Here is a 13,807-nt window from a genome sequence, read left to right as displayed (position 1 = left end):
TTAAAAAAAAAAATGTTTATTGACATCAGAAGCAATTTAAATTTCAACAATAAACAAGGCGTTTTTTTCTTATTTTTGCTATTACAGTGGTACATAAAGATCAGTAAAACTGTGATACGTCAATTTGGATAACATGTCATTTTAAAATAAAAACACACAGAAAACAAAGAAGAAAAAAAAGAAGGAACACTCAGATCTAACTCAGAATGTTTTTGTTTTTTTTAATGTGCTGTGCACCTCTAGCTAGGGTAAATACTGTAAGCCCACTCCTTGACACTGTACCAGGCAGGATAGTGGTCTAGGAACTAACACTGGAAAAATAAGACTGGCAGAAAGACACAGACACAATACTTGTGTAGTGTTAACTATACAAAAAGGAGAAAAAAACTGTACAGCATAAAAACAACTGATATACACAGCCTTTTTTGTTGTTTTTTTTTTTTACCCCATGGATACTAATGTATTTTCTTTCGGTAAGTGAAGTGTGTACAAGGGGGTTAAATGCTTTATAAACAAGAAAATGACCACTATATATGTCAACCGCCGTTTACTCGTCATCATCGTCATCATCATCTTCCTCCTCCTCCTCGTCATCATCATCGTCATCATCGTCGTCATCATCCTTCTTCTCCACTGCCTTGGCCGGGGCTTTTGCGGGTGCTCCGCCGCCTGTTTTGCCCTTAGCGCGATATGCTGCGATATCCTGTGATGAAGGAATGTAGAAACATTTTTTAAAACTGTTGAGACCCTGACACTGTCTGTAATATTTGTACTTAAAACTCATCAGTACAATAGATCAAAGTTTTATTTACCTTCTCGTACTTCTCCTTCAGTTTAGCTGCCTTTTTCTCATAGGGCTGCTTGTCCTCTGAAGCTGTGCCATTCCACATCTCGCCCAGCCTCTTGGCAACATCTCCAATGGTCAGACCAGGGGTCTCCCCTTTGACCTTAGGGCGGAACTCTGAGCAGAAGATGAAGAAGGCAGATCTGGATAGAAAGTGGGAAGAATCAGATCGTCATTTACACCACATGACATGTTGTGACATTGTGTCAACACGAGTCAGACTTTTATTTGCGTTCTGCTATCCTGTATTTAAATTGCAGAACACTGCAAAAGTAATTAAGTTGTAGTTCTTACGGGGGTCTCTTGGGGGCATTGGGGTCCTTGAACTTCTTCTTCTTTCCTCCCCTGACTGGAACGTAGCTCATCATCTCCCTCTCATAACGCGCCTTGTCCTGCCTGGCCAGGTCCTCAAATTTGCCCTTCTCCTTGGCAGACATTGTCTAAAAACAGATAACTAGCTTATGATACCAGCTGTGGCAACACCCAGGTTGCTATCTTACTTATTTCACAATGGGAGCATCTGTTTTTAAGTATCATACATATTAAATCATCCATCATCACAATTATCTTGATATACACCACCATCTAATCCAACTATCCAAGTTACAGCTCCCAGAAACGGTCTGGATTTTAACAAAGACTACAAAGTTCATGAAATCATCATACATACCTTCCATCGCTCAGAGCACTTCTTGGAGAACTCCGCAAAGTTAACCGAAGCCTCAGGGTGTTTCTTCTTGTGCTCCTCCCGACAGGTCTGGACAAAATAGGCATAGGAGGACATCTTGCCCCTCGGCTTAGTTGGATCTTTCCCCATCTTGACGGCAATATCTACAACAAATGTTTCAAATATAGATTAAATGTGCAATTATGTACATATTAAAATTGTACACGTGTTTCTTCTGGGGAGTGGAATAAGTGGATATTTGGTTGAGCTGCTCTGCTAAATGGAAGAAGAAAAAAAATGTCTATGGAAATAAGTTAATTTTTGTCAATTTATATCTAAAATTATATTATGTTAATTGCATGTAAAGATTGGATGTGTTTACGTTTACTGTTCTTACCCACCTACCAGGCTCATACAGTGAGCACTGGCACTGATGGCACTATTTAATTGACCCGCCCACTAAGTTAGGACCCGTTATTGCTAAACCGTCTAGCACAAAATGGTTTTATTTATTGATGCAATTTGTATTGTGGCTTTCACATAAAACTCCGTGGTCAACTCCAATTATGGTGGTTTAAAACTGGCTAAAAACTAATTAAGATATATAATAGATATAAGATATATATATATATATATATATATATATATCTTTATTATATATATAATTTTTTTTTTTATTTCAGCAATGTTTTCCAGTCCGTTCACATGTAGCTGCAAAAGTTATAAGTTCAAGTGCATAACATAAACCATGGACCACTGTGGGAGTGAAAGTGGACTTTTTTTTTTTTTTTTTTTTTTTTTTAAATGGACTTGTCTTTGTAAAAAAAATCAAAAAATCTTAACTGTATTTAATAAAAGGCCCTCACAAACCACCCATTTCATTTATGTTCATGTTTTCGTCCAACAATAACTTTGACACAAAAAAGACACAAATTACACATAAAGACGTATTTATTGAAAATAAACACTCAAAACTGTTATTCGATGTGATTTAACACTCATCCTCTATTAAGTCTCCCATTTCTGTGATTCTATAAATAATTTGGCATGATTTGCTAATACCATCAAAACTCGTATTTTTTCCCTTTACATTTCCCCATTAAATGCTATTGTAACTCCCAACTAAGCTGCGTCGACCGAAGTAGTAATGGCGCATAGGCTCTCGTTGAGAAAAAGGAGGTCAGCAACGACGGCAATATTTCTTCTTCCATTTTGTGAGAATGCCTTCCTCATGAAAGAAAGTCCCCCTCAAATGTCTCCTCCCGCCTCCCAGTTTGCTTTGCAACACGACAAATATGTCTAGAAAGCCGGTGATCTGTACAAAATATTTCCCCGATTGATTCCCATTGCACTAGCCGCCTTGTATAGTAATACATTGGGTCTGTGCTGTGTCTATGAGCGGGCTGTGCTACTGCCTTGGTTTCTATGAGCTCCTAATGGCCGCTCGTCTTCATCCACTAACATGGAGAATATGGCTCCTTCTCTTTGTGTCAACGCACAGCCATTGCACTGCATGCAATAGAGGGCAGAGCGACCGCGGCGACCACTCTGCTTCAACCCAGGATTTAAACGTCTTCCGAGCATCGGAAAAATCTCCCAAGGGCGTCGTTAGAACCACGAAAGATTGAATTTTATTTTGCCGTCGTTACATCTTATAGTTACGGGACTGTTTTTCGAGAAAACCCGGTTAGAAAAAGTTGAACTGAACTGCGCCTCCTGTCACTGGCTTCCCATTTGCCTCGCTGCCTTGTTTCCTATGCGAATACAGTCAGCCATTACAGTAAAGCGCAGATCGTGAGGTAATTTTTTCACCGTCTTGTAGGGCGAGCTGTTTCATACAAACATACGTCTGTATGTATTTTGAGACGGTCTTTCTTTTTCTTGTGTTTTCATGAATTTTAAATGCCCTGTTTCCACCACCGCTCTGCCCAGTCTTCACATTGACAGGCGTCAGATTTGCAATGCACTGCAACGGCTAGCTTAACGGCCAGTCTTTTACCATTGTCGCTAACCGTGCTGTCCGCGAGACATTCCAGAATTTTTACGCGATAACCGTCAACTGATTAGACTCCATTTTGTAACAGACAACACGGCAGCATTAAACCAAATTAATTGTATTTGACAAAACCTACGTTTATCGTCGAATTTAGTCAAAGCTAATATTCGATTCTTCCCTTTTTAAAATGGAGCGTCTATGGTCTACACACTCCCAGGCAGGCAGAGTAACGCTACCTGCTTAGCGCCGGCTGTTTTTTTTTTCTCTTTTGTTGTTGTTGTTTTAATGGTCATCCCCGCATTAAAAAAATATTCACGAGCTACAAAAGGCTTACAATAGATCATGGCAGACACATAAGTGAGACATTTATGATTGTTATCGTCGTTTTCATCATTTAACGACACTTCAGATTTTCTGTGTGTGTGTGTGTGGTACTTACCAAGGGACTATCGCTGGATCTCAATGCTCTCTGCAATGGCTGTGTGTGAGGCAGCACAGGCGATACGCAGTGTCTTCACTTCTGAGCTCTCTAACATTACTCTCGGCGGGGCTCGCACGCCATTGGCCAGCGCCCGGTCTGGCACCTCTCTGATTGGACGACGGGTTTTCATTGTCCTAATAGAAGACGAGTTCTCGTTGGCTCTCTTTTGCGAAACGTCACTGAAGTTTTCCGAAGCGCGTGGATACGAAAACATATCTGTCCGAGCATGCTGGAGCTGGTAGTAGTGTAGTGTGTTTGCCATAGTATTGAATTCACTACGTTGAAGCGCAGTGTACAGTAGGCAAGTTAAATGAATGAGACATCGTGCAGCGCTTGCAGTCAGTGAACGAGGCAGCTGTGTACTGTTGTTCCAATGTGTTGGACGGGCTGCTCCTCACTCCTTCAACCTGCTCCATTGTACATTCTCCTCCAATACACGTGAGCTTATTTGCAATTTATGACTTTGAAAATGCGTGTAAAGAGCATTGCTTTTTCCACCCGTAATAGGCGCCTGGCACGTCCCACACGGGGTAGTTACGCCCTTGATATGAAAGTTTAAAGGATTTGGCTCATAGTTCGAGTGTTAACACAATAGCAATTTAGTTAAGGGTCTGCCTTTTAATCGCTGTATATGCCGTGATTTTCATTTTCAGCTCATTATTGGGAAAAAGTCACTTCACTAACTTTACCACACAGTGTTTTCTTATTCTATCAGACAAGTATTCCTAATAACAATTTTACCAGACACTCATTCAGTGCTATAGCCATGTTTACTTATGACAATGCAGTTCCTATTATATATGAACGTGACATCAGATATCAAATCATGATAAATACATTTGAGGCATCGAGATTGAGATTTTTATTTTTCTCTATCTTTTTATTTTGACTTTTTTTTGTTTTACATGCTTCATACAGTAGCTGATTGAAAGATGGTGAACTGCTCATCTTCAATTAAATCACAGACTTAAGGAAATAAAAGCTTCTGTTCAGCTTAAATCAAAGTAAAGGGATCAAGCAGTTTATAGTTAATGGGGGTATTTGGCAATAATTTAAGTCTGAATTTTATTTTATTTTTTTGACAAAGTGAGGTGTAGCTTGTAAGCCTGTTGTTGTGCAATAATGTATTCAAACTTAATTGCTGATTACACATCCCATAGATGATAAAACAGGTTTGCATCATAGCATCAAGGCAGTTTTCACACATTGTTCTGTGCAATGAAATGGTTAAAGCCAAAAATTACAATATCCTTAAACAGGAAAAACATAACAGTAAGGATTGAGGAATGCATTCATTATAATGCAACCCAGTATACAGTAGTGTGCCATATTATATTGGGGATACCTTTTAAGCAACTCATATATATGTTTATATATTTTTTGTGAGTTGCAAGTTGTGTTGGTCCAGATTAATGCATAATGCTGACATTATATCATTATTTGAGAATATTGATTAATATAATACACATTACCCCACAGAATATTCAGTTGTCACAGTTTTTCCAACTTTATTCCCTAAATTTGCATATCAGATGCAAAGTTATCAACACTCTAAAGCCACATTTTGTTGTGCTGTTGTCATACAGTTGAGCAATTAGTTTCATTAGTGCTGTCAAGAGATTTCAAGAAGTGATGTGATCGCGTTTGTTTGTTTGTCTAATCAACAGCAGATGTTGAAAACGAAGGTTACATTGGTGTGAATTGTGCTATGCACATTCATGCTATCCAAATAACCCTAATGAGCTGGATAACCCTGTGACCTTGCTCTAGTGCCACTGTCAGACAGAGATTTTCTACAATGCCTGCATCTTCCATGAACTGTGCTTTTATGATATCTTCTGACTCATAACTCACACAGAAACAAAACCGGCACTGTGTATAATAGTATAATATAGCATAACTAAGGGTTATAACATATTGTTGAAGAATTGTGCAAACAGCATATGGGCTGTTGAGATTTACATTTCAAGTACGTTTAAACTGACTAATATTTTGACTGTGTGACCCATGCTCTAGCGCCACCATTAGGTCAAACTGATGGTTTTTATATATATCTCCATATAAACTGTGGAGGAATTGGCATCCAGTGAATAGGCCACTAATATGATGGGACTATGATTTCAGACTATGAAAACGGCCTTTCTCAAAATTAATAGCTTACTTTGCCCAAAGTGGATGATGCTATTATCTGACTATAAATTCCTGTTTGTGGTAGTGGGGGGTGGGATGATAAAATGAAGAAAATCTTCATGGTTCTCTTTGATTTGCAAAATGCATTCATATGCCCACTGAAAATATTATTGTAGTCACATGTGTTTAAGAAATGTATAATTATTTCTTTGTACATCTCATGAAAAAAAACATCTAATAAATATGCTTATGCTTAGCAGCTAATACAGAAACAAAGAAAAATGGCTGACACAGAGTTTATTCTTATCCTTGAATTAAGAATGGTAGGGTGAACTGATTCCAAATGCCAATCACAACCCAGACTCAAGCCACATGTCTGCCTGTGATGCTGCCTGTTTGTGTGTCTCATTTTGCATCAGGAGATGCCACGGCAGAAAGCTATAGCCTGCTCATGAGGCGAGGAGGCCGCCGGTTTATGCATTCTAATGAGCGCTCCCTGGGAAAAATATGCAAATTCATTTTGTCATCAAGAGGAAAAATAGAGGACAGGAGAGCAGCACATACAGGAGGGGCTTAAGGGAGGAGGGCACACGCAGGAGGCGGGATTGGGTGGTGTAAAAGGGAGATGTGCGTGTGTCGTGTATTTGTGTGTATGTGAGTGTGTGGGTTGGGGGTTACAAGAGCAGGAGTTGTGAGAGCTGGGCTGTATTATAGAATAGGAGTGAGGGACATATCCCACCCCCATCAAACCAACTCCCCACTTCTACTTATCCCAAAGCCATGCACAGTAAGTCGACATAAAAAATAAAAAAATAAATAGTTAGAAAGAAAAAAGATGAGCCTAGACTGACTAGATTAGGGAGAAATTTGAATATTTCAAGTAAGTCTATCTGAAATAACAAAGCAGCCAATTTGGCTAAACTCTTTCAATTTTGACAATTAATTAATTAATGGTTTTAGTATCAAGTCAATTTTTTTCAAGTACAATTTTACAAATGTGAAATGTTGCTTGCTTTTCTTTATCAAATCAGTGTAAATATATCATTCCTGTCTCTGGGTCTGATGAATTTAGATTAATCCTATATAAAACCATTAAAGACCCTTGTGATGTGATGGGAAATATCATCATTAATAAAAAATAATTCTCTTCAAAATTATAATTATTATTTATTTATTTATTTATTTTATATATTGCGTAGATTATTCAGGTTGTCTATATTTAGTACACTCAGTTCTGACATCCATTGACCATCACAGCACCCTGCCACTGTAAAATTTTATTTTAATTTTTCTTTGGGGTCAATCAAGTATCTATCTACCAATCTATCTTTTTAAAATACCATGTAATAATAATAATGATCATAATAATGATAATAATAATAATATTAATAATAATAATAATAATAAATGCGACTCATCTTTGAACACTTTCATGTTTATGTACTCGCACCGTTTGGCAGTGATTTCATGGGCAGTGCCAGTGCAAGCCAACCACACCATCATGAACAATAACTCGAGTGAACACACTGGCTGAAGTTCACCTGAACTACCAAATGGGGGCAGTAGCCTGCGGAACCATTGTTCCTCAGAGATGGGGGGACGACAAAGGCCGCTGCACCAGCGCTGCTGAGCGGCGGAATAAGTACGTTTGAGACACGAACACATGTGATCACACCGCAGGCGGGGATTCAAGTTATCAATACAGCTGTTTGTGGATGGATTTCGCTGATCAGCATCGTACTATCACACATAATTTAAGTTTGGTTTCGGTACGTATAATTTTTATTCACTGAAATGGGAATGACGGCTCGGTAGTGACTGAACTGCTCTGAGGCTAATGTTAGCATGCTAGCTACAAGGCGCCGGTGTCAATAGTTTGTAATTGTTGCGCTTGTTGAGTTTATATCAATCGTTTTTTAAGTCATTATAGCGTTATTGTCTTCGCCAGTTAATGGTAAATCGGTGATTTGCATATAATATTCATACACAATTTTGCTTCGTTAGTGGAATTAAAGTTAAAGAGTGCCATGTGTTTAGCTATATATCGAATAACGTTAATACGACGCTAATCCTAACTATAAACGTGTCATTGTGTATCTCAGACGTGTTTCGTGTGTTGTCTTAATAATTAACTGTATGAGCTCTTTCATTGTGTGTGTAACTGACCGGGCTGCCCCACGTGCGCACCTGCAAACATCCGGCTAGTATAATGCAGCAGAGGGAGTCAAATTGAAACCGTTTGAGCCCTGGATTATTTCTGATTAGCCTTTTTAGTTCGTATTAGAGAACGACTTCAGGTTTTCAAGTCTCTTAGTCAGGTTCCCAATTACTGTATGCTAAAAAAGACTGTAAATGTGGCGGTTATCCAATTAATATTACTAACTCAGACTGTCGAAGTCTCTAATAAACTTCAGATAAACTTTTAAATGCATTTTTGCACATAGTGACGGAGGATACTACTCTTGTAATAGCCAGTAGGAATGATTACAGTTAGGAAAACCTTTTTCAGTGTTCATTTGAGCACCATCCTTTAACGAACACTGCAATTAGGAATTTACATACAATCCTAATAATTGTTGCACACATTAAGATGAAACAAATCTGGGTCAACATTGTTGACCATTTGAAGGAGGGGAAAACTATAAATAAACTATTCCGTCACAGTATGTTTAATTTAATACATATTTATAGAAATTCAAGCGTAATTAAATCTAACATGATCTGAATGTTAGTTTTGCAGATAAAGTGAATTAAATACCTGAGAAATTGCATTGATGCAAAGATCCTATGACTCCAATATTGCTAGAAAGGTTTTCACAAATAAACTTGCAGCATTATCTGTAATATAACCTGAGATATCAAAGGGAAAGTCACCACTGCAAAAACAACATTGAAAGATCCCAGATGACAAAGAGCTATTGTATCACAACCCTAAAGTGGAGTGCGTTTCCATGTGTCTTCCATCACTTGTAGTTTGAATAACATGCCCTGTATGGGGCTGTATTTTTCTCCTCAGCTCCTTCAGAGGTGAGCCAGGTTGCAGTGACATGGTAATATTTTTTGAATGGCACCGGATGGCTTTGGACCAGAGGAGAAGCAGCAGTTTGCCAATGACTGGTGAAGACACTGGTTTGGGGGCTTTGGCCTCACCACTGGCGGGGTATTTGGGAAAAGTCAGTAGAGCTCAAGTTTTCCTCTCGCTGTTGTCACTTGCGCAAAGCTGAATTATATTTGAAAAATACTGTGACTGTGCAGTACCAATCCAAATCAAAGAAAAGAAAACACAAACGGAAATCTTTAGTAAAAGGCGAAAGATTTGGTTTGGCTTGAGGCCTGTAATGATGTTGGGACTCAAAGATTGTTATCTATATAATAAGGAAGTGTTTACTCTATTATTACCATATTCATCTATTTAGAAGAAAATAAAGTTTTTCTATTACAACTTATTTTAAAGTTTCAAGTACTTTTATATGTAATTGACACCTACTAATGACATTCCACTTCACATTTGCCATTTAACTTCACCAATGAGCAAAAATCTAAGTTGTATCAAAAAAACACTCGTACCTGAATGCTCCAATTCAACAAGGTAACTAAAGTAAAACCTTGCTAATTGTCTTTTGTGTAATGAATGTATACAGATGTGTATTTAAATGTGATTGGATGAATGTAATAATGAAAGCTGCTGATAGTGGTGAAATAGATGCTGCAACATGGCAGTGAAGTTGGCAACAAAAATTCTGGTGGAAATAAATGCAGGATAAAATTTAATGTGCATGGCATGTTCACTTAAAGGAGCAGTGTGTAAGATATTTTATAAGAATCACTGTTTTTGTTAGCTTAGAACAAGCCCTTTATATCCACATAGGAAGCGGGTCCTCTTGCACGGGGCCCGCCATGTTTCTACAGTAGCCCAGAACGGATAACACAAACACTGATACCTAGAGAGGCCTTTCAGGTTTTTCATGAGCCCTGTTTCCACTGCAGGAACTTCAGGGTAATTTTACGGGGCCGGGGCTGTTGGTGCATGTCTCCATAGCAGGAACCTCCCCCAAAGGACTATCTCCCGGAACTTTTACGGGGGCTAACCTAGTCCCTGCCTCTGGGTAGGTACTCCGTTCAGCCCCGAAAAGTTCTTGGGTGGGGCTTGAGGTTTACTCTGTGCTGATTGGGTATACTCAAAGCGGGACGTGGCTTCAACAGAAAGCGCCAAAATAAGCGACAGTTTTAAAACTCAGCAGAAGAAGAACAGTAGTAGAAAGCGTCTACACTGCCGGAAAAAAGTTCATAACGTCCAACGTCATGTACACACAAACCAGACCAGCTCCTCCATGTTTACCTCCTCGTTGTCATTTTCTTTGTTATGCTTTCGGCGCGTCACCTCATGACGTCATGGACAGAGTCCGGTGGGTCCTACTCTGCTATGGAGACACAACGGCCTAGAGGACGTTCCTGTAAATGTCCTGCCTCCTAAATTTTATCAGGAACTTCCTTAGTGGAAACGGGTCTATAGCTTCTCCTACACATGTGATGGGGGATGGGTATTCAGGTGTTTGCAATCTCCAACCTCACCACTAGAAGCCTTTAAATCCAACACACTGGTTCTCTTAACCTGTTTAATATCTTGGGTTTAAATAAGAAATAGTGAAATGAACTTTTATGGAAGACTGCAGTCTTTATTAATGTCATGTTTCTTTGATTTTAATGTTTTTTTAAGGTTCAGGAAAGAGCTTCTTCACAGGAGTATTGTCCCTGGTGCACCTCAAAGGGCCTGACCTACGCTCTGCGCTCTTACCACATCAATCTCCAGGAGTCAATCACCCTCTGCACAAACCCACAGGTATGTCCCAGTGCAGCTGTCACTCACGCAGCTGAACAGCCGTGTTTCATGTGTTTTTTCTTAGCTACATTTTTAACTTTTCTGTCATTCCCACATAGTGCCTCTTCCCTTTGGTCAGCCGGCCCTTGGAGGATGTCTTGGCTAACTTGGTTCCTGTGGAGCCTGCTGTTGGAAACAAAAGAAAAAATGCCGTTGCATTGGAAAATGAAGAGGTGATTAAACCCTCACCCAAACGTCTGCGACCAAGTGAACCTGACAGCCCTGTGGCAAAAAATGCCACTGACACACATCTCAGCCAAGGAGAGCCTGGTGCTGTAAACGGCCAACATAAAGCAACCAAGACAGACAGCGGGAAGGTAAATGGATACCACAGTGATTGTCCAGTTGCAGAGACAGCAGGATGGGATTCACCACAAGATGAAGATGTTCAGGAAGGGAAATCAGAGGAGGCTGCCTGTACCGAAAGTCTTGCTTCTCCTGCAGCCTCAGTTGGACACCTGCAGCTATCTTCAGAAGCTTCGTTGACCACTGAGGAAGAGCCAGCGTGCTCTCCTCATCATGGTACATCAGAGGCAGAGAAAGACTTGAGGCAGATGACGAGTACTCCTGTGGAGAACAAGCTCTGCTGTCTGGACTCCAATCAGTCTGGCTTCCCAAATGTGGACATTCATTCAACTGAAATGCCATCGCCTCAGCAGAACGAGCAGACACACATCACCACATGTACGGACATATTAGGCGTTAAATCAGAATATTTGTACTCTACCTCAATAACGGAGTCAGAGGAGCTTGTATCTGTTCTCGGTCAGCCTTTCTGGAGGAACAGCGACAGCCTGTGTTGGCTGGACGCTCTGCTTGTTGCTTTAGTGAACTGTAAGAGCTTAAAAACAAGTACACCTAAAGAAGAACCTCAGCACTCAGCTGTGTGGCAGCTGATTAAAGGATATGAAGACGCTCTCGCCGTCATTGAAGTCCACCAGCAGACAGGCAGGGGTAAGTTAAACAGAGTATACCTGTCAGAATAATGTCATGTCAAAAATATTTGTGATATTTTTTGAGAGTATTGCATTTGCTATAATAAGTACTATTCAGTTTCCAGATGCATATTTTGATGTTGGGGCTAAAAACTGTTGTTCTGACCATAAAGAATAGTTGAAACCATGCAGTTTCTTCAGTTTTCACTCAGGAGCAAAAGTCAGTATTTAGACTGGATTGAAATAATGATTGGACATTTATTGAGAAAATTATCAATATCAACTGATATGAAAATCTTTATTGTGATAACATTTTTGGCCATTTCACCCAGTCCTATTTTGGGGTTAGGGTCATTTGGCTGTAAATACAGTGCTACAATCAATAGAAACATCCCACTGTGTTAAAAAAAAAAAAAAAAAAACTACATTTTAGCTTCATTTAGTGGTAAATATTGGGGGTGTCAATCTTTGTATTTGATTCATATTCTTGAGTGATCGATTCAAAACTGATTCTCGACTGAATGAATAGAAAACAGTCCACAATTTTCAGTCTCCTGCTCCTGCCAAACCATTCACTGGTGTTCTTATTCCACTGAAATTATGACAATATGAAACATGACTGGCAATTAAGATACAATTATTTAATTATATTATTTATTTATTTTTAAGTTAACTGCATTCATTGAGCTAATTCATTTGAAAGCATCTTAATTTCTTTCTGCCTGCATAAGAATAAACTGATGGGAGGCGGACAGGTCTGCTGTTTTGTTACAAACGTCTTGTCACAGTGTTTCCCCAAAATTCATTCTGCAGCATGTGCTGCTAAAATGTCACTGGTTGATTAATATCAATAGGTTACTAATGATTTTCACTTGCACACAGTGCGAGCACCTTAACCTTACACTATAACATGATAGTTTTGAGTCATACACTAGTACCAAAGTCACTAATAGGCAGTCTGCCTGGGTGTGGACCCAGACACCGCCCTATCCCAGAACCAGAACTATAACTGATGAATTATTGAGAAAAGAGATTTTGAAAAATATCTTGATTGTGATTATTTTGGCTGATGTTGCAATTATTATGATTTGCAATATTAGAGGGAAGGATTTTTACATCATTATTCTCATTTTAATTGAAAAACATTAAGATGTGTGTGTCAGGACAGCTCTGCAGCACAACAGATTATGCAGGCCAACCTGCGATTTTGATAATATTTTGACAAACTGTACAGCCGTAATTGAGAATTATGACATTTTGATGGAGAGTTTCTATTTTTACCAGCACAGCTTTTCTAGCATTTTCTGGTTTAGCGGTCCAGGAAACTCACAGACCAGTTACAGGCGTTGTAAATCTTGTCACGTGACGTTACTCAATCAAATCTGTGCATTCTGGAAAGGGTTGATTCAAGGCAGTGAGTGAAATACACACACAGATGAGAGATGACACAACAGTCAGTATAAGTTCAAAATGAATTTGACATGACTCTCTCTAAAAAGAGAAATGTAGACAGTGAGTGTCTGTTAATCAAGAATGGACTCTTATATGTTCAAAACCTGTATGTCTCATATATGCCAGACTGTGGCCACAACTACACCTGATAGTAATGTTTCTCTACTCAAGGCTTTATACAGTATTTTAAATTCAGAAGTTTGCAATTAGTAGGTTTTAAAAATGGGCCAATATAAAGTCAATTCAGCGAATCTGTAAAAAGTTGTTAATTTTTTGTTTTTCCCCTAGAAATGTTTATAGCAGCGGTGCTGTGTGTCGGTAACCTAGCAACACTAGGGGGGTCCGGGGGTATGCCCCCCCCCCCCCCCCCCCCGGAAGAAAAATGTGAAAAAAAATAGGGCTGCAATTAACTAATTACTTTGA

At 39.2% G+C, this 13,807-nt stretch overlaps 2 protein-coding genes across 2 annotated transcripts in view; one reads left to right on the top strand and one right to left on the bottom strand.

Annotated features, from left to right (window-relative positions):
- hmgb1a (high mobility group box 1a) lies at positions 1–4,015 on the bottom strand. The gene is made up of 5 exons (XM_062433157.1): positions 3,947–4,015; positions 1,515–1,675; positions 1,139–1,284; positions 813–987; positions 1–703 (listed from the first exon to the last, which is right to left on the bottom strand). The coding sequence occupies exons 2-5, from the start codon at positions 1,659–1,661 to the stop codon at positions 548–550; spliced, it is 624 nt and encodes a 207-aa protein (XP_062289141.1). The 5' UTR covers positions 1,662–1,675; positions 3,947–4,015; the 3' UTR covers positions 1–547.
- A 3,734-nt stretch (positions 4,016–7,749) lies between these two features.
- The window catches only part of uspl1 (ubiquitin specific peptidase like 1), a 15,673-nt gene continuing 9,615 nt past the window's right edge, over positions 7,750–13,807 (top strand). Inside the window, exons 1-4 of the mRNA XM_062433402.1 lie at positions 7,750–7,887; positions 9,135–9,291; positions 10,836–10,958; positions 11,057–11,951. Coding sequence (XP_062289386.1) covers positions 9,166–9,291; positions 10,836–10,958; positions 11,057–11,951 — 1,144 coding nt within the window. The 5' untranslated portion in view covers positions 7,750–7,887; positions 9,135–9,165. The remainder of the gene's footprint in view (positions 7,888–9,134; positions 9,292–10,835; positions 10,959–11,056; positions 11,952–13,807) is intronic.

This window comes from Scomber scombrus, chromosome 14 (genome assembly GCF_963691925.1).
Source record: "Scomber scombrus chromosome 14, fScoSco1.1, whole genome shotgun sequence".
Lineage (NCBI taxonomy): Eukaryota > Metazoa > Chordata > Actinopteri > Scombriformes > Scombridae > Scomber > Scomber scombrus.
The sequence above is the reverse complement of the archived record's forward strand: the minus strand, read 5'-3'. Positions and strand labels throughout refer to the sequence as shown.

What these genes read in the sequence shown, in the direction of transcription:
- hmgb1a (XM_062433157.1), bottom strand. Translation starts at nt 1,661, where the DNA reads ATGGGGAAAGATCCAACTAAGCCGAGGGGCAAGATGTCCTCCTATGCC. An exon ending in AGTGCTCTGAGCGATGGAAG is followed by an intron (nt 1,285 to 1,514) that starts GTATGTATGATG and finishes ATCTGTTTTTAG; the next exon opens with ACAATGTCTGCCAAGGAGAA. An exon ending in TGAAGGAGAAGTACGAGAAG is followed by an intron (nt 704 to 812) that starts GTAAATAAAACT and finishes CCTTCATCACAG; the next exon opens with GATATCGCAGCATATCGCGC.